Source organism: Mustela nigripes, chromosome 14, assembly GCF_022355385.1.
Source record: "Mustela nigripes isolate SB6536 chromosome 14, MUSNIG.SB6536, whole genome shotgun sequence".
Classification (NCBI taxonomy): domain Eukaryota; kingdom Metazoa; phylum Chordata; class Mammalia; order Carnivora; family Mustelidae; genus Mustela; species Mustela nigripes.
Window position 1 is genome coordinate 13,819,306 of NC_081570.1, and position 19,127 is coordinate 13,838,432.

At 54.1% G+C, this 19,127-nt stretch overlaps 1 protein-coding gene across 3 annotated transcripts in view; it reads right to left on the minus strand.

Moving 5' to 3' along the window:
- TMCO4 (transmembrane and coiled-coil domains 4) overlaps positions 1-19,127 on the minus strand; it is an 85,478-nt gene that overhangs the window by 3,756 nt on the left and 62,595 nt on the right. For all 3 annotated transcript variants that reach the window (XM_059376457.1, XM_059376456.1, XM_059376458.1), the window contains 2 exons: positions 9,233-9,350; positions 2,969-3,086 (listed from right to left, as the gene is read on the minus strand). In XM_059376457.1, the coding sequence (XP_059232440.1) occupies positions 2,969-3,086; positions 9,233-9,350 (236 nt within the window). The remainder of the gene's footprint in view (positions 1-2,968; positions 3,087-9,232; positions 9,351-19,127) is intronic.

The following is a 19,127-nucleotide window of genomic DNA, read 5'->3' on the forward strand; positions in this document are numbered from 1 at the left end:
CTCTGTGTCCCCATCTGTAAAACGGGGCCATTGAAGGCACCTGCACTGTGTGTGCGGGGGTGAGGAGTTAGGGAGCTGACACACGGGGCAGACTCCGTGACCCGGAGCTGGAGGTCACTGACGGCACACGGGAGCACTGTAGCAAGGAGCCTGGGCTCTGGTAGGCTCGCTGGGCTCCAGGCCTCACAGGCCGCCTCGGCTTGCACACCTGTACCGCAGCGCCGCTGTCCCTCCCTCACCGGATGCTGTGCGGGCTGACGACACGAGATCTCTAGTGCAGGGGGGCAGCGCCTGGTACGAGCCAGCTTTGTTATCATGAGTCCCTGCCTGGCCTTGGGCTAAGTTCTAGAAGTCAGATGGCATTTCCTTTGGGATATGAGGAGTCTGGAGACCCCCATGCTGGCTCTCCAGCCCTCCAGAAACCTCATGAGTCGGTCCCGAGGGTGGCGGCATCCCCTACCCGCTGCACCCCTGCCTCCGCCCGGGGGGAGGCCAAAAGGCAGGTGGGTGGCCCAGCCTTCGTCTCCTCCATTCGCCCCCTTAGGAGATGGCCCCCGCCTGGCCACAACAGGGCCAGCCCCTCATTCTCTGCCGGCTCAGGCTTGTCCAAGGCCAGGAGCCACTGCAGATCACGTCTGCGACCACGTCCGAGCACGTCTGGATCGGTGGCTGACGTGGGGCTGGTTCATGAAGGCTCGGCCCGAGTCGGTCCAGCAGGGACAAGGCGACTGTGCAGGCCTCGGCTCTGAGCTCCGGGCATTGGCGTGCATCCCACAGCAGTAACTGAGGGCAACTCTCTTGCCAGGGGCCCCTCCTCCAGCAAGAATTCTCAAGAAAAACAGGAGGGCAGCACAAAGGCAATGCTAATTACCTCCAATTACCCAGAAGAGAAAGGCACTGCTTTTCGTGCTGTGCACTCCTGATGTGTGACAAAGGGCTATGATCAGGTAAGAGCCGGGAAGCTGCCTCAACACAGCCTGACGGGTCTCAGGGGCAAAATGGGGTGGCAGGAGAGGAGGGAACTAGTGTTGAAATGAAGGCCTCTTAGGGGCCATGCGTCTTACATGTGCTGCTCTGGAAGGTGATTCCCTCCATTTCATAGATGAGAGAACTGAGGCACAGAGAGGTTAAGTCGCGGCCTGAAGTCATACAGCCAACACGCCAGCAGCAGAGCCTGGCCTCTCTGGAGCCAAAGCCTGTGCTCTTGCCACTGCCTCCTACTCAGGCTCTTCCCAGGGCAGAATGTGGGTCTTGTCCAGGGCTCTGTGGTGTTTAAAGGGAATTTCATTTATGAGCGTTTCTTCTAATCCTTTTTACTTTTGATTCAATAGGACAACGACCCCGGGACACAGGTTGTGAGGCCTTGCTCTTGTCCTGTGGTGTCGCGGTCTGGTCACTCATCTTACCTCACCCCGCAGGGAGGTGGACTGCACAGCCCTGGGCCTGGTGGCCGGCTGTGCTGGGGGCGGGGTCCAGGTGCCTAGCTCCACCCACCATTAAGGTGTGGGGCTTGGGCCAGCCAGGGGTGGGGGTCACTGGCGCAGGCTGCTTAGGAGCCTGGGGGGGTGGGTGAGGCCTGAGTCCTCCAGAATGCCCCTCCCTCGGGGCGTTTTAGATGCCCATGGAGGGGTCTGGTCTGTCTGCTCTGTCTGCAAGGGGGTGCCTTGTGTGGAACCTTGGGGAACGGGGATGTGCTGGGAAGGGCTTGGCACTTGAGCGCTGGCTGGCAGCCAACAACGTAGTAACTAGAAGCCCTCGGTTCTTGCTCTCATGGGCCGCTCACATTGCAAGCATTTGCACTGGCCCAAGTCTGCCTGGGGACGCGACTACGGCTGAGTGCCCTCACCCTCCGGGTGGCTCACCGCTCTCCCACTGCCGGCCGTATCTCCCCGAGCAGGAGCGATGCCCACTGGCCTGGGTTTGAGTCCTGCTTGGCCGTGTGCCCGCTGTGTGACCCTGGGCAAGTCCCTTCGCGTCTCTGAGCCTCAGTGTCCTCATCTGTACAATGGGGATGCTGGTGTGTGCAAAGGCTCAGGGCGGAGCTGGACAAGGAGACTGCCCCACATGAAGCTCTCGGCTCCCTGTGACAGGCGAGTGCAGGAGGACGAGGGTCCGCTGAGCCCGAGAGATGGCTCTAGAACCTCAAGTTCAGTGCGTCCCACTCCATCCCCAGCAAGAATTCTTTTGAACCCTCTGTACACCTCCAACCTAAGCCTAGTCTTCCACGTCTAGGACTGTTGGGGATAGCGGGGGCCAGTTCGATAGCAGGTGGCAGGCGCTGCTCCCAGAGACCAATCTAAAGGTCTGTGCATGGGGCCCTGGGGTCTGCATTTTATTCATTTATTTATTTACATTATTATTTGTTCTCGGTGTCCCTGGGAAGAGGGGGCATCCTGCATTTCAGTTAAACCCCCAGATCACTCCAAGGTGGGGGTTCCTGGAACACCTTCCCTGCTCTGCATTCCACAGTGTCACAGCCCGGCCGTCAGGGGCTTCTGTAGTCTGGCCCCTGCCCTCCACCTGTGTCCTCTGGGGGCTCTTGGGACTTCTGGGGGAACTGGACCGTCCTGACAAGTAACGGGGTGGGGAGGGCACTAATGTAGGTCCCAGAGCAGGGGCTCTGGAGGTGCACATTCGGGCTGCTGATGGCCACGTGTGTGACAGGAACTTTCCTAAACCTCAGTTTCCTAGTCTGTGAAATGGGCACAATCACGGCCGCCCCAGGGGCTGGGTGAGGTTTGGAGACAATGTGTGTGAACGATGCGGTGACAAAGCGCTGGCAAAGAGACACAGACAGGAGTTACTCCTCCCCACCGCCCTCACCCCCCAACCCCAGCAAATTCTTAAGAATTCCCTTCTCCAGGGTGAAACGGGCCAGTGTCCCTGGGGCCAGGGGTGGCTGGGCTGTAGTCACAAAGCAGCCTTAGCTGGCAGATGCAGAGCCCAAGGGGGGATAGGCGGTACTCACGACAGATGACAGGTCCACGTTCTCCACCCTCCTGTCCCGCAGCTGCACGGGCTGCAGGCCGGCCACGCGGAGCTTCACAGAGGACGTGCGGTACACGAAGCTCAGCAGCCAGTCCCCCCTGCGGGCGGACAAGGGAGCAGTGTCAGCCGGGAGCCCTACCTGGCCCTGGGAAGCCCGGTTGGCCCCGTGTGCGGGCAGCCAGGGCCCCGGCGGCTCCATGGAGCAGGACTGTGGAAAGCAGCTGTCTCTTTGGGGGTGCTGTCTGGGCCACGGCCGCCCCAGAAGGCTGTCCGTTTGTCCCTGTGGGGCCCCCAGAGCTGAGAACAATGCCTGGTGCGCAACGGAGAGCGCCTGGTGGATGCAGGCATGGGGACCCTGGACCACGTCCTCACGAGTCAGCACGTGGCTTTGGAGGGGTTTCCAGTTCCCGGGGTGGTGGGTGACTGCTCTAGGGCTCCGTGGGAAGAGCAAGGCAGCAGAGGTCCTCCAGGGGTGAGCGGACCGTGGGGGCTGGGAGCTACTGTGCTCCGGGGGACAGAACCCGGGGCTCTGGGTTCCTGTGAGCTGGGGGGCTCAGCTTGCCCTCGGAGTCAGGTCCGGCCCAGACAACTTGGAGGTGGAGAGGCTGGCCGCCCAGGGCAGGTCCCGGACTAGGAACACCCTTCCAAGTACGCAGGCGTGGTGAAGCCCGTTCCCGGCACCCTCCTCCCCAGCCAGCCACACCCCTACAGCACTGAGAGAAAATAACCCTGGATCCTATGCTCCCTGTTTCTTCAGGTACCGTGAGCGCTATCCACAGAGGACATGGTAGGAGGGGCCACGGGACAGCCTCCCCCTCGAACCCTTGACATTGTCTGGCTGAAGCCAACCCAGCCAAGAGCTGTGCACTTGGCCTCACTGCCCAGCAGGTCTGTGCGAGGGGACACACCTCGTCTCCCCTCTGCAGCCAGGACTATCCCACTTAGCACATCTGGTTGTCTTTTATTGAGACCGGTTCCAACCCTGGTTTGCATGGCCACGTGAGACCATGACTTCAGCGCACGCGTGTGGAAGAACGTGAGCTAAGAAGGGGCTCGGAGTTGGGGCCCCTGGCCTGTCTCTGTGACTGCTCTCTGGGGCCCGGGGTGTGGGGTCGCTCTCCAGGCCCCCCCGCAGGTGGTCTCTGACCACGAGAGTGCTCCTGTGCTTACACCCCAGAAGCCCCCAGAAAGACTGGGGCGCAGAGTTGAGGGGCCTCTGTAGACCCTCCTGTGTGTCCCACACGGAGCTGGCCAGCCCTTACTCCCCCTCCACTGCGGGGGGAGTGCCCAGTCCCCCGGGGCAGACACCGGTGAGGTGATGGCAGGCCCCCCTTTCCCCAACGACCAGCCCAACACAGTGGTGATTATTACCGGCACACATACCGGTCCCTTTGGCTCCAGCCCTGAGATCAGACCATCCAGCCTCCACAGACCAGTGCAACGGCCTCCTGCCTGCTCTCCCTGCTCCTGGCCTCACCTCCCCCACGCCACCACTGATTTCCTGAAACACCCATCTGATCACAGCCCTTCTCTCTTAGAAGCTGACCGTGCCTCCCCATTGCCTGTAGGCATTCTCTTCTAGAAAATTCCTTTACTCTCTCCAGAGAGCAACGCTTACAAGTCCCAGGGATTATCTTAACACTGAGGGCCCAAGAAGCACCGTCTCTAACCACGGATGGCTGAAGGGAGAGGAAAGATTCACTCGTGTTGCTTTACTGCGCTGACTGTGACCTCTGTGCGTCACATGCTGGGTACGAGGGTGGTCCGTACACATTTCTGATACAGACAGTTAGAAACGAGCCAAGTCAGCCTCATCCCTTCCACATTGTTTCTGTCTTCATCATGACAACACTCTACTTAAAATGTTAATTGCTTCTGGCCTGCAATGTTTCTGCTAAAAAAAAAAAAAAGTTAATTGCACTTCCTTGTGTACATTTAGGGACAGAACAGGGACATATGTTAGAAGGTTCCATATCCTCTAAACTGTGCTGAGTAAACCACAGGGTCTTCCCTGGCACTCGAGACCCCTCTCCATCTGGCATCTGTCTCTCTCGCCCGAGGAGGGCCACGATCCCACGCACGAGACCACACAGAGCCAGGCTCAAGTCCTGCCTTGTCAGGTACTAGCTGTGTGAGCTTGGGCGAGTTGCTTGGCCCCCCTGGGCCTCAGTCTCCTCACTGCATCTTGCCGGCCAGGGTAGGCAGGTAGCACACCATGGACACAGTGCTCACGCACGTGAATACTCAAGAAGCATCTGGTCCGATTATGCCTCCCGCTCTTGGAACCCCTTGCTTGGCCTGGTCTTCCCGTGTCTGATGGGCTCTTATCCAACCTTTCAAAATTCAGCTTGGACACCACCTCCCCCAGGGAGTGTCCCTGAGCCCCTCAACCTGATACTATTAATCCTTTTTGTCCCTCATGTGCCTGGAGTATATGCTCCTTTGGGGACATGAGTCCAATGTCCTTTGTGTGTCCATTCCTTTTTTTTTTTTTAAGATTTTATTTATTTGCGAGAGAGAGTGAGAGAGAGCATGAGAGGGGAGAGGTCAGAGGGAGAAGCAGACTCCCTGCAGAGCCCGGAGCCCGATGCGGGACTCAGTCCCAGGACTCTGGGATCATGACCTGAGCAGAAGGCAGTTGCTTAACCCACTGAGCCACCCAGGCGCCCTGTGTGTCCATTCTTGAGTTTTTCCTTCTCTAGGCAGAGAACTTCCTGAAGGCAGGCCTGTGCCTTAGTCCCGTGTCCCGTATCCTGAGCTGAAACAGCGCTCCCTGGTGGGGACCCAGCAAGCCAGGTTCCCAAAGCCCTCAGGCTTTAGGGATGCACCAGCCACAAGGGAGCTCTTGATTTGCCACCATGTGGCCTGTGGAAGGGCTGCCTTGGTTACTCACAGGCCTGGAGGGCACGGGCAAGCAGGAGTCATCCCCTCCTCACGGGGCACTTGGAGCAGTGATCACAGGAGTGCCCCAGGAGGCTCCCGATGACAAGCTCTCTCCATGGAGGGAGATGCGCCTGCCTCCGTTCCCATCCTGGCTGTGCTGTGTGACCCTGGCAAAGCCCCTGACCCTCTCTGAGTATGACAGAGAGCAGTACCACTCGCCCCGGCTAGCTTCCAGGGGCTTCATGGAAACCCAAGTAAGGAGATGGATTTGCAAAGAGCTTTATTAATGTATATGATACATTTATAAATGTGTAATTTGGGGGAGTTTTGGCCTGAAGCTCCCCCATCCCCCACCCTCCGTGTTTAAGGAGTTTTGAGGCAAGTAAATCACCTTTGGGGGCCCAGACGATGAAATCCTGCTTGGTGCTTAGTTTGACCAAGAAACTAGAGTTCTTGCTGGTCTGTGTTCCTTCCCCGACTCAACCTGCTTCCCCCCTCCTCTCACTCTCGCTCTCCATGGCTCAGGATCTCACAAAATCATTGAAAACCAAGCTTATTAGCCTCAGGTTTGCAGCAGAACAGATGGGTTTAATAAGTTTTTGCTGCTTTCATATGCACCCATGCAATTTTAATTCTTTCCCTTTGCTGTTTATGAAAAGCACCAGAAAATCATGCACTATGCGAACGGGCCCAGTTATTAAAACTGCTGGAGTTTAATGGGCATCTACTAAGTGTCTGCCCTTTTCCTAAATAAGATCATTTAATCTCCCCAGAAGCCCTGTGCAAGAGGAACTATTATTCAGTAAGTGACAGGCAGAGCCAAGATTTTAACTGAGGACTTTTTTTTTGGAGAGAGAGTAAGAGCATTGGGGGGGGGGTGGTTTGGGGGGATGGGGAGGGGCAGAGGGGGAGGGAGAAGGAGAAAGAGAATCCCCTACTGAGTGTGGAGCCTGACCCGGGGCTCGACCTCACGACCCTGAGATCAAGACCTGAGCTGAAACCAAAGGTCGGAGGCTTCGCCGACTGAGCCCCCCAGGCGCCCCAACTGAGGACTGTTTCACATCAAAGCTGCGGTGATTCCCTTTGAGCACGTGTGTATCTAGTCCAGCAGGGTCGCAGAAATCAGAACGTGTGGCATCAGAAAACTGGCACACTAACAATTTTGGTGGGTATGGCCACTTGTTCTCCAGAAAGTAGTTACTAAATTCAGCTGTCACTAACAGTGTATGGCCGTGCCCAATTCTCCACATCTTCACCAACACTGAGTGTTATTCCCATTTCAGATATTTGATAATCTGATGGGCGATAAATATTATCTGATTTTAATCTGCATTTATTTCACTCATAATGAGATTGGGCATCTTTTAAAAAACTTATTGACTGTGGGGCACCTGGGTGGCTCAGTTGGTTAAGCGTCTGACTTGATTTTGGCTCAGGTCATGATCTCGGGGCCATGAGATTGAGCCTGCACTGGCCTTCAAGCTCAGTGGGGAGTCTCCCTCTCCCTGTCTTCCCCCATCCTCTAAAAAAACCAAGCAAATCTTTAAAAAAGCTAATTGACTATATTTATTCTGTGAGTTTATGTGTAGGTATCCTTTGAACATTTTCTTACTAGATTTTTTGAATTGATTTTCATGGACTCTTTATATATTATGGCTCTGTCTTTGTTTCTTTGTTTTTCCTACCGTATCCTAATTAAGAACTCAGCTTAGAGCCTAAGTGAGAGAGCCAAACTGATGGTCAGAACTCCTGTGTCCTGGCTAATGTCCTCTGTTTGTGGCTAAAGATCATCTTTTTCTTTAGCTCTGAACTGTACAGCTATTGCTGTGGGCTAAATCATCAAATGATAAAGACTTTACCAAACTGTTCCATTTAATTTGGTTCCTACTTAGGGTGGTTTGGCTTAGGTAAAAATTAAATTTAACTGGCCTCAGTTTTCTCATTTGTATATGGGGATTAAAGTACTAAGACCACAAAGTTTAGGGGAGGTTAAGGGAGATCATAGTCACGAAGACAGGGGCAGGCCAGAGAGCCTAATACTCCTCATGTCCCTTCCCTCACATTGGGGCCTAGTTGTGTTTTTAGTTTTGACTTTTTAGTAATTGTCTATTTCCGTATGTGCCCTTTCCACTAGCCTTGAGCCTCTCTCATTCTGCCCATCTTCACATTTGCGTGCCCAGCTATGGTGTTGGGCACAGAATGCTGGATGAACCCATGTCACACCCAACCTCGGCTTGGAGCCTTTTCCTCTTTGCAAACACCAAACATATTCTCTAGACTTGGGAGGCCAGCACTTTGCTTGTTCTCTCTGCTTTGCCTTTCCAGGGCTGTCCCCTGCTCTTTGGTTTCAGTGGAAGCTGGGGACCCCACTGGCCCTCACTCCAGCTTCGGCTTCTCAGAGCTCTAGTGCCCCGTGTCCAGTCGGTTGGGGGAAGCATCATGTTGGTGACCCAGGGGATCTGCTGCTTCCCCGAGTCCTACCTCCTTGTTTGCTAAATTGTCATATTTTAAGTTGTGTTCTTGGCGCCCACAGCCAGTCAGCCAACCCTCCTGTTTTCTAAACTCCAAACCTGTTCCTTGGATCTGGGCTTAGAATGTCACCTTCTCGTCCATACCCAGTGCTTTGTGTGGCAACCATAAAACATGGGTCCCTTATCTAAAATCCAGAAGGCTGAATGTGTTCCAGAATTCAGACCCAGGGCTGTGCAATTCTTAATCACTGCTCTCAACACGGTCACCCCACTGTGGCCTCCTGTGCAAGCTGAGGGGCCGAGCCCCTTCCCAGGCTGCCTTCTTGTGGTCTCAGTGGCGGGCTTCCTCTTTCCTTCCCCAAAGTCTGGGGCATGGCCTTGGCCAAAGCTCCCGAGTCCCTCTTCTCCGAGTCCAAACAAAGGGTGCCTCTCTCTAGCCTCACAGGCCCCCCACATCTGGCTGAGGGGCATTACTCAGGGTCCTGACTCCTCCATCGTTGGCTGACTGTTCTGTCGCCCCGCCTGGAAGGGTGCTTTGAGAGCTCGGCTACACACCCACCCACCCCTCCCTGCACTGCCAGGTAGCACCCCCAGGAGCTCCACAGCCAGCGTTCACAGAACTCCCCCTGGGACCCACATCCCCTTCCCCGGCCATGGTGACCAGCCCGGCCTCTCCTGTCACCTGGTAAGCTGGCCTCCGACTGACCCAGGGAACCCCTTTTCCTTCATCCTATGGGGACAGAGGCCTCCCCAGTCAGAACACGTTGCCCGTAATAGGCCAGAGCCCCACTGGTCCCTGGGATCCTCCAAGACCGGGACCAGGCCTCGGACATCTGCCTGCTATGTGCTCAGTGAGCACCGTCACCCCCCGGGGCAAGGCTCGGACTGACCTGCTGTAGCCGTTAACGATCCTTCCACACACCACCTTCCGGAAAGGCTCCCAGTGCTTGGCCTCCCCTTCCACGGGCGCGCCCAGCAGGACGACATCCTCAATGATCCCCTGGCAATCTGGGAAAAGAACCCCGAAAAGGCGGTCAGTGTCGCTGGCCACAGCAGGTCCTGAAAGGGACACTCCAACAGTGGGGGAGGAGATGGCTGTCACACGCCCATGTGCTCACACACACACCTGTGCTCACACACACACATGCTCACGCAGTAGTGGGGGCCTCCACACACTGAGTCACAGGCCAGGGGACTGATCTCTTCCTGCAAAGCGCTATCATCTCTAACTCAGAGTTAAGGAAAACCACAGACATGGTCAAGGTCACATGGCTCAGAAGTGACACAGCCTGAGACGGGACCCGGATCGATGCTCAGCATCCGTGAAGCTCACAACCAGCCATGGACTCGGAGGGGACATCTTTAGAAGGGACCAGTGCACACCGGGAGGGAGACGCCCAGCCCAGTAGCTTCCTGGGGCCCGGGCAGTGTGGTGGGAAGGTGGGGGCGCCCAGGTTCCAGGGCAGGGGGTACACTCAGCAGCTGCACAGACCAAATGGTTCAGGTATGTTTTAGGCGGGGTTGCTCAAAGTGCGATTCGATGGACCAGGGCTGGCCCCGGGATGGTCCGTCCTGTAAAGACAGACAGAGGGAAGCCACATTTCTTCTCCCCCGTGGCAGACTAGAAGGCAGGAATTGTTGGACGGGGGTGAGCACACCTTGAGAAGCCCTTCTCCTGACGGAGGAGGGGGGCACACACGTCCCTCCTCCCTCCCCATCACTCTCTGTCCCCTCCTCGGCTGTGTTTTCTTCTTGTCCTGACCGCTTGTTTCTGTCTGTCCAGGTGCCGGGAGGGCGGTGCTCTGGCCGTCTCCATCCCAGCTCTACGGCCGGGTCTAGAACAGTGCCTGGCCTGTGCCGGGAGCTCAGGAAAGATTTGAATCAATGAACAAAGAGGAAGTCAAGCGCCGTCCCTCAGGGAAGCCAGTATATGGTCTTTGCAAAGCCTTTGTAAAGCCGTGGCTTCGAATAACTTGAGTTGGGGGCTGAACTTCTCTGAGTCCACAAGGGGGTGATGACACTGGCCTCGAGGGTCTTTATGAGAAAATCAAGTCACAGCGTGGGAACCACCCAGCACAGGGGAAGCACAGCGGAAGTGAGTGTGGTCGCCTTCTGCTCTGCGCCCCCGCCTCCCCAAAGGTGGCTCTTTCTTATGCTTCTGGGTGTCTGCATGTCCCGGGAAGCAGCATGCTCAGTGTCACTCCTGGGGGATGTGCCCAAGAGGGACCACTCTGCCCTGTCTGCCACTCTTCTCTTGTTGACGGACGCAGGCCTGGTGGCTTCCTCTCTCTGGGCTCCCATTTCCAACCAGAGTGATTCTAACTGTTCTCCGTCTGGGATTCCAGCTCAGCGCTGGTCTGAGTAAAGGGTTCCAGGCTAACAGGTGTCCAGGAACCCCTACCGTATCACATGTTCTAAATGCTCCCCTGTCTCTGATCTCGAGAGATGCCCTGGCACAGAATTCTGATTTCACTCCTTTTGCTTCCAGGGAGACGATAACCTGGCAGATGGACCTGAAACCTCAGGAAGTCGGCAGTGTGTGCTGAACAGCAAGGGAGACTGAGGGGACCCTTGAGAGAAGGGCTGTGGATAATGGGGTTTTATCCTAACCCTGTCTCTTGGCAGGTAGGGAAACTGGTTCTCAGAGGGGGATGGGAGAAGTCCAAGGTCACCCAGGTAGTGGGAATGAAGCTGAGCCCAGAGCCCAGACTGCTTGGACAGAAGTGGCTGGGTCCTTGGGGCCATGCTCTCTGCTGTTTGCACTAACACCACAAAGCACCGGGGTCACGTATGGGTCGTCACTGTTCCCAGAGTGCCAAACGGTTGTTGACCCTGTGAGTCAGCTGAGCTCATCGGCTTTCTCTAGGGGCCCGCGGCTCAAAGCACCTGCTCAAGGCCCCACAGAGTCTGGCCTTCTCTGGGGGGCGAGGACCCCTTGTGGCCAGCGGTGGTAACGCAGCATTCTGGATGGGTTGGATCCTGGCTGTTAGGAAAAGCCAAAAAAGGTAGTTGCCGGTGACCTTGAACTGACACCAGCAGTTGAACCTCACAAAACAGTCCAGAACCCAACCAAATCAAGTCAGGATGGGCAGTGAGCTGGAAACACATGTACCCATCAATGACGCCTGGCTGGCTCTGGGTCATCAGGCCAAGGTAGGCCACACTCAGACACGTGCCTTAAAGGTTTGCTGTCTGCGAGGCTGCAAACCCGGACACAAGCCACGTGCGAGGCTCTCAGGAACGCACAGGTGTTAGCTGAGGGAAGTCGGCGAGAATTACTTTAGACCCACCCAAGGTAGACCCTCTACTGCAGGTCATGGCCACCTGCCCAGTCCTGGGAATAGGATGGTCCAGGAAGGAAATCTGGGGTCAGAAGAGGACGCTGGCTGCTGTAGTAGATGCTGGAAAGGAAAAAATGTCAAATTTAACTGTTTGTTTCCAAACCTCATAATACCTGAAGATTTCATTCTTCTGGGTAAAAGAGAGAAAACTCTCACTCAGGCCCTGCTTTAGTGTCAAATAGTGTCCTCGCTGCCTTTCTGCTTCAGGGACAATTGATGAGGGAGCAGGAGGCTGGCTGAGGACAGAGCAAGAGCTGGCGCCTTGCACCCCCTCTTCACCCGCTCCCCTCCATATGTGTGGCATTCCTCAGGCACCCCTGACTGCCATAAAACGATAAATAGTTAACTTGCAGGGATCGCAATCCTGCAGAACAGGAATCTCCGTTGCTCTACAAGATGTCCTAGAGACCTAAACAGGGAGGTTACCTTATCAATAGCACAAATTTCCAGAGGCAAATAACTCTTGGTTCCTGAAGCCCTAATGTCCCCCTCCCACCATAAACTGGAGGAGACTGGAGTAGAAAGGAATGTAAATGATAGCCAGATCATAATGCCCCACCAAGAATCTCCCAATTATCTTGATGTTAATGCCTGACCTAAAGACGACATTGATCAAGCCATAAGGGCAAAGACTCCCCCCCCCCCCCCGGCACCTTGTAGGCCCTCCCTAGCATGTGAGAACTCTGTCGAAATCTCCCATTCCTTCACCACCTCCCTCCAACCGTGGGGTATATAACATGCCCACCTTCACAACCCGGGGCAGCAGCTCTTCCTGCCCACGGGTCCTGTCCCTGTGCTTTAATAAACCACCATTTTGCACCAATGACGTCTTAAGAATTCTTTCTTTAGTCGTCGGCTCCGAACCTCCTCACCCCACCGAACCTGACTTAGGTTCTGGGACTTCATCACAATGAATGTTTGCTGAAACACGCTTGCATTTGGATTTACTCCTGTTGCTACCATCGACTTTTCTTCTTGTGAATTCTTTTTTTTTTTTTAAGAGAGAATGTGTGCATCTGTGGGGCAGGGGAGGAGCAAAGGGAGAGGGAGAGAATCCTAAGCAGAGTCCAACATGGGGTTTGAATTCACAACCCTGAGATGGTGACCTGAGCTAAAATTAAGAGTCAGGTGCTTAAAAGACTGAGCCACTCAGGTGCCCCTCTTTTTATGAATTTTTAAGGTATGAAGATAGTTCTGTAGCTTCATAAATAGACTTCTGATAAAGGGAGGGAGGGATCCAACATGGGTTCGGTCGCCTTCAAGTCAGGAGACATGGCCTTTGAGGCTTGGATGTCTCATTTAAAAAAAAAAAAAAGAATTTATTTACTTTAGAGAGAGCGAGTGAGTGAGGGAAGAAGCAGAGGGAGAGGGGGAGAGAGAGTCCTAAGTAGACTCTGTGCAAAGCATGGAGCCTGACACACGGGGCTCGATCTCACAACCTCGAGATGAGGACCTGAGACGTCAAGTGCTGGACACTCAGCTGACCGAGCCACCCAGGCGCCCCAGATTCCTCACTTTTTGAAACAATTCTCTGTATGTTATTAATATCCTACTTTGTGGGGCGCCTGGGTGGCTCAGTCAGTTAAGTGACTGACTCCTGGTTTCAGCTCAGGTCATGATCTCAGGGCTGTGAGATCGAGCCCCACACTGGGCTCTGTGCTGAGTGCAGAGTCTGCTTGGGACTCTCTTTCTCTCCTCCCGCCCTCCTCCCCCCCTGCTCTCTCTCTAATAAAAATAAATCTTTATTTTTCTTTAATTAAAGGTTTTAATTTATTTGTCAGACAGAAACAGCACAAGTGGCAGGGGGGCAGGAAACAGGTGGAGGGAGAAGCAGACTCCCCACTGAGCAGGGAGCCCGATTAGGGACTCGATCCCAGGATCCCAGGGTGGATGGATGCACCCGACCACGTGCCTCACCTCCCTTCCTTGATTTTTCTCCATTGCCCTTAAGACTGCCTGATTCCTACCTGTCTTTTGCTTTTAAAAGCCTCATTTATGGGGCGCCTGGGTGGCTCAGTAGGTTAAAGCCTCTGCTTTCGGCTCGGGTCATGATCCTAGGGTCCTGGGATCGAGCCCCGCATCAGGCTCTCTGCTCAGCGGGGAACCTGCTTCCTCCTCTCTCTCTGCCTGCCTCTCTGCCTACTTGTGATCTCTGTCCGTCAAATAAATAAATAAAATCTTTAAAAAAAGGAAAAGCCTCATTTATAGTCTGTCTCTTCCTAGCATGCAGGTTCCCCAGGGGCTGCTCTCCAGTGACTCCCCAGTGCCTGGAACAGCGCCTGGCACAGACGCTGAGCTCCCCAGCCATGTGGAATGAACGAATGAATGAAATGGTTGTGGCATGAATGAAAGCGAGCAACGCGACTGAGCGGTAGGAGCCCTTCATGGTGAGGACACATGGAAAGAGGTTCTTTCTTCTTTTTCTTGTCTCCCCGCCCCCCCAGCCCGACTTCTTCCCAGCAGCTATAGCTGGGGATCTCCAAAGACTGGCTAAAAGCAGAAGAAAAGCACTACCCCAGCTGAGAGTAAACAACAGCGTCTTTAACCATGGTTCTCAGCTCTCCAGTTGCTCATTTCCAGTGCTCTGTTCCGGGGGGACGGACGCTACTGCACATGACGGCGGTCTGCAGTGGGCGGAAGAGTGAGCGATCCTTCTGAGGCTACCACTGGCCTTGTCTCTTCCCCCGGCCTCAGAGAACGTGATCCAAAGGCTCAGGCTAACTCTCCCGAGAAGCATCTGACGTCGGCTGTATTTTTAGATTCCCTTGCGTCCAGCCTACCTAAGGAGACTCAGGGTCGCCAGCCCCTTCCGGAGATCCACAGTGCCGCTCCGGGGTGCCCCGTCTCTGGGGGGCAAAGATCCAGAGCGATTCTGGGAGCCTAAGAAACTGCATAAGCACCAGTTGCTGTCGGTCCACCCGATGCCTCCAAGGACTCACACATCAGGTGTCAGGATTTCAAGACCATGAGGGTGCCGTGGGGACTCACACGATTCCGGGTCAAGGTCGCTTGGGGTCATTACCTATCTTCTCAACCAGGAGACTCTGCAAAGGGGACTGCTGCCCTGGGCAGGTCTGCGAAGACATCTGCCATTAGCAAGGGCCCACGTGCTCGAGAAGGCTGGGTATCACGGGTCCAGGGAAAGCGGTCTGGCCAGCAGCATAAGAGATACCTGGGATCAAATCCCAGTGTTGCTGTGTTCTGAACAGAGGTCAGTTATTCAATAATGTGGATTCTCAGCCCTAAACTGGGGTTCAACACTTTAACCCACTTAACTTTTCTTTAAACAGAATTTTAAATTGTGGTAAAAGGCACATAATGTAAAATTTACCATCGGACCATCTTTAAGCGTTCAGTCACTTTTCAGTCGCAGTTCAGTCGAATTAAGAATGCTCCCATCGTGGAGTCACGGACCCTCACTTCGATCAAGCGGAATCTAGATAAACTGGGGAATGTCTTGTCTTGCATATTCTTACACTTCCTGGAGTTCCCACTGTATGCTCGACAGGACCCTTTTACCACTGGACCCTCTGAAGATGGTCTTAGCTTTTCAAGAAAAAAAATCAAGAGCTGGAGACACCTGGGTGGCTCAGTTGGTGAAGTGTCTGACTCTTTTTTTATTTTTTAAAGATTTAAGTTATTTATTTGACAGAGAGACACAGCGGAAGAGGGAACACAAGCAGGGGGAGTAAGAGAGGGAGAAGCAGGCTTCCCGCTGAGCAGGGAGCCCGCTGCTGGACTTGATCCCAGCACCCTGGGATCATGACCTGAACTGAAGGCAGATGCTAAATGACTGAGCCACCCCCAGGTGCCCCCGAAGTGTCTGACTCTTGATTGTGGCTCAGGTCATGGTCTCGGGGTCATGAGATCAAGCCCCACGTTGGGCTCCATGCTGGGTGAGGAGTCTGCTTGAGATGGTCTCTCTCCACTCCCCCTCCCCCTCCCTCTCCCTGTTGTAATGAAAATTAAGAGCTGAGAACAGACAGCTTCAGTATGACAGCAAATTTCTGTTTACACTGTAACACGGGTCTTGAAAATTGTATACAAGTTCAGTTTTTTGTGAAACTAACCATTCTTACAACATACTGAGTAGGGTCTGTTCTTCCAAAGAGCCCTGTGGAGAATCTTTATGTATAGTGGGGGGGTCCCTGTGTCCCTGGGAAGGACCCTCCTAACTTCCCCTCTGTCATTTTGTCTTAACCATACAGTGGGCTTCCTTCCAGTGAGGCAGGCCTGCGCAGCGCTTTCTAGGTATTTCCAAACAAACCCCTCTAGGAGTTCACAGAAATCTCATCAAACGGCTGGCGTGGTGACAGGACAGCCTCCCACACGCCTGTCACGTTGTCCGTAACGCGATTCCCCTGGCTTGCAAACACCAAAGGACCTCAAACTTGAGAAGCAAAAAAAAAAAAGCAGCATTTTTCCCCTCCTGGCAGGGGGTCCTGTGTGCACGGAGTGATAAGGCGGGAAACGATGAAGGAAGTTGCTGCCTGACTGCGGATCCGGAAAACAAACCGCATCTAAAACAAACAAAATCCATGCCAAAGGTACATGCGTGCGCGTGCGCGCGCGCGCACACACACACACACACAGGCACACGCACATGCTAAACACACGGACAGAAGTGGCCGGAGAAGGAAGGAGGCCGGTGGCCGGGCAGGAGAAACGGAGGCTCTGACTGTCTGCCTGTCCCCCACCCTCCGGGAATGATGTTCACATTGGGAAGAATCCCCTTGGGGAGCCTGTCTGGACAGACTCTAAGAATCTGGGATGAATTCTTTAGGGAACGAGGAAGCCTTTATCCTCTCCCTACCCCCATTCCCGGCTCGATTCCCGTCTCTTTGATTTGGTCGTGCACAGTGGTTTAAGGCTGTCGCCAGCATCCTGGGACCCTGGAAATTCATCTGCAAGCCTGACCTCTCCTTGCTTTTATGGGGCAGGGTTGGGGGGCGGGGAAGCCTGGTCTGTCTGAGGACAAGGGAACGGGTAAGTGCGGTTCCACGTGAGGGAAATAAATCACATCAAACGTGAGGTCTGCTATCGCGGACATGAAAGGGCCAGATGACCACCCGGCCGTCTGTTCTGCGAGTCAGCTGGCTTCTAGCGACAGCTCAGAAATAGTTTTCAGCCAAGCGGGAGATTAGCGATTCAAGGGCCAGGAGGCTGAAATAATTCTGTGTGAACTTATTCACGAGCTCTTTTGCCTTGGGTTTATCTTGCAGACATCAGGGGTGGTGATGTGGGTCCAACATCTTAGGGGCTGGGAATGAAACTGGAGAGAGAGATCTCATGGCAAAGGTTTTTTCTTCTTTTTTTGTCATAAACAAAACTCTAGAATTTGATTTCATAATCCCTCTTCTTCATTTCTTTATCATCATTACTGTCATCACAGCTTACTTTGGGAGAAATAACATTCACACATGTTATTTCGTTACCCCGCATAAGGATCCCAGGAGGTTAGCCAGACTACTCCCATTCCAGGATGGGAAAATCTTGCCTCAGAGACACTAAGCAGTCTGTCCCAGGTCACACAGTACGTGGCATCATGGCATCTTTCATACGCGTTCTCTCCTATTCTCTGTCCCTTTTCCCTTGGCTATCAGATATAGCCTTGAACCAAAAGCCATGTTTATGGATAACTGCGACATCTTCCAAAATTGTGTATTAAATATAGAACATGCACAACCTACTAAGACGAACATTTCCAATGTGGCTGATTCAGGAGACACATTAGCGGGTTAAAATTTGTTAAAAGGTTAATTTCCTGATGCATGCACCAGGCCAAGGGTATGTGGTCTTTTGTTTCGGTAATCTCGGGTACATCTACCAAACCAAGTGGGTGAACAGATACTGCTGACAGAGAGAAAGCACAGTCCTGGGTTCTGGCCATGTGCTAGATGTCCTCTTTGTACCGAGGACCTATTTCCTCCAGATCAGTCTGGTATCGATTATTTGATTTGGGGATTCCTGGATCCCTCAGGTGGTATACGGTTGAACCCTACATCCAAGTGAAGCATGGTCCTGTGTCTCTGAATTCCCTCAGTTCAGTCAAAGAGATGTTTCTCCCCCCTCCCTCCAGCCAAGGAACACGCTCACGGCTCTCATTTTCTGCTTCCTCCTTGTTTCTCATCTTGGAATGATTTCCTTTAATTTGGGGAGTGCTGCCTTACAACACTTTATTCCACTCGCAGTGATCCCTGGCGAGGGACGGCCAGGGCAGAGAGCATGGACCGACCTGCTGCTGGTAATAAGTCTGTAGGACAAACTCTGTCATCTCTTTGCATGAGCTGCCCCGCCAAATGGTAGACCCTGAGACTGTGGGACGGCCGAGATCCAGCAGCAGCCAGCATCTTTGAGTGTCCCTGTGATCATGAGTGTGCCTCTGTGGACCTCGGAGCCTACGCTCAGGTCACCGGTGACCTTGATCATGAACTTGGCCGTTGCACTTCCATCTCTCTGCCAACGACTTTCTCCACTGGGGCCCCTCACCATGGCAGGGGCCTCCCGGTGTCCTCTGGGATGCTGTGGAATTCTCAAAGACAGCCCCACCTGAGAGCCCCTTCATTTTTAAAGCATGCCACACCATCCTGCTTTCGTCGAGTTTTGGTCATTTTCAAAAAAAGGTGGCTTGTCACTGATGGGATCCAATTTTTCTTCGTATTTTCTTATAAGAAATTCTTTATCAGACTATTTCCTCTTGATTTTCATTTGCAAAAATGTGAGGTCCCTGAAATAGCAGCGCACTTCGGGCAGTCGTGCTTGGACGGGCAGTGCTTTGGCTCAGAGAACGTGTAAGCAGGGGTCTGAGACCGGCCCTGTGCCGCCTCGCTGGGGGAGTGGGACAAGAGGGAGCCTCTCTGTGTCCTCATCTGGAAAGTGGTCCAAGAATCCCTAACTTGAGGGGCTGCTGGGAAGGTTCCAGGGATGAGGTCTGGAAACCCCTGTTACAGCAGGGGGGGGGCAGTATCAGTTCCTTCCCCTCTCTGTATCTTTGGTGCCTAATAAATTCAAACACAGAGGGCACAGGTGGGTGCCTGGGAACTTCTCAGGAAGCAGGAGCAGTTGCTGGGCTCCTCAATGAGGGCAGTCTGTAGACCCTCCCCAGTCAGCCCTTGCTGGAAACCAGCCCACGCTGGGCTTGGAGGAACCCTTTCCCACCACAAGGTGGTGCTATGGCGACCAAAACGCTCCTTCTGTCTCCAGCACAGGGTGTGTGGGGAGGGGTCCTACCAGAGGGGCTTCCTGGAATGCCATTCAGGTTAGACAGGGTGGGGGCGCCCCTTCAGGGGGTGGGCTGACCACATTGCTGAATGCCTGTTTCCCTGGGGATCCCTGAGAGGAGCCACCATAAGAAGAGGGATCTGGCCCTGGGCCCTCAGGGCACGTTGGGTAACCGCTCAGCTAAAAAATCAAAGGCAGGGGTGCTTGGGTGGCTCCATCAGTT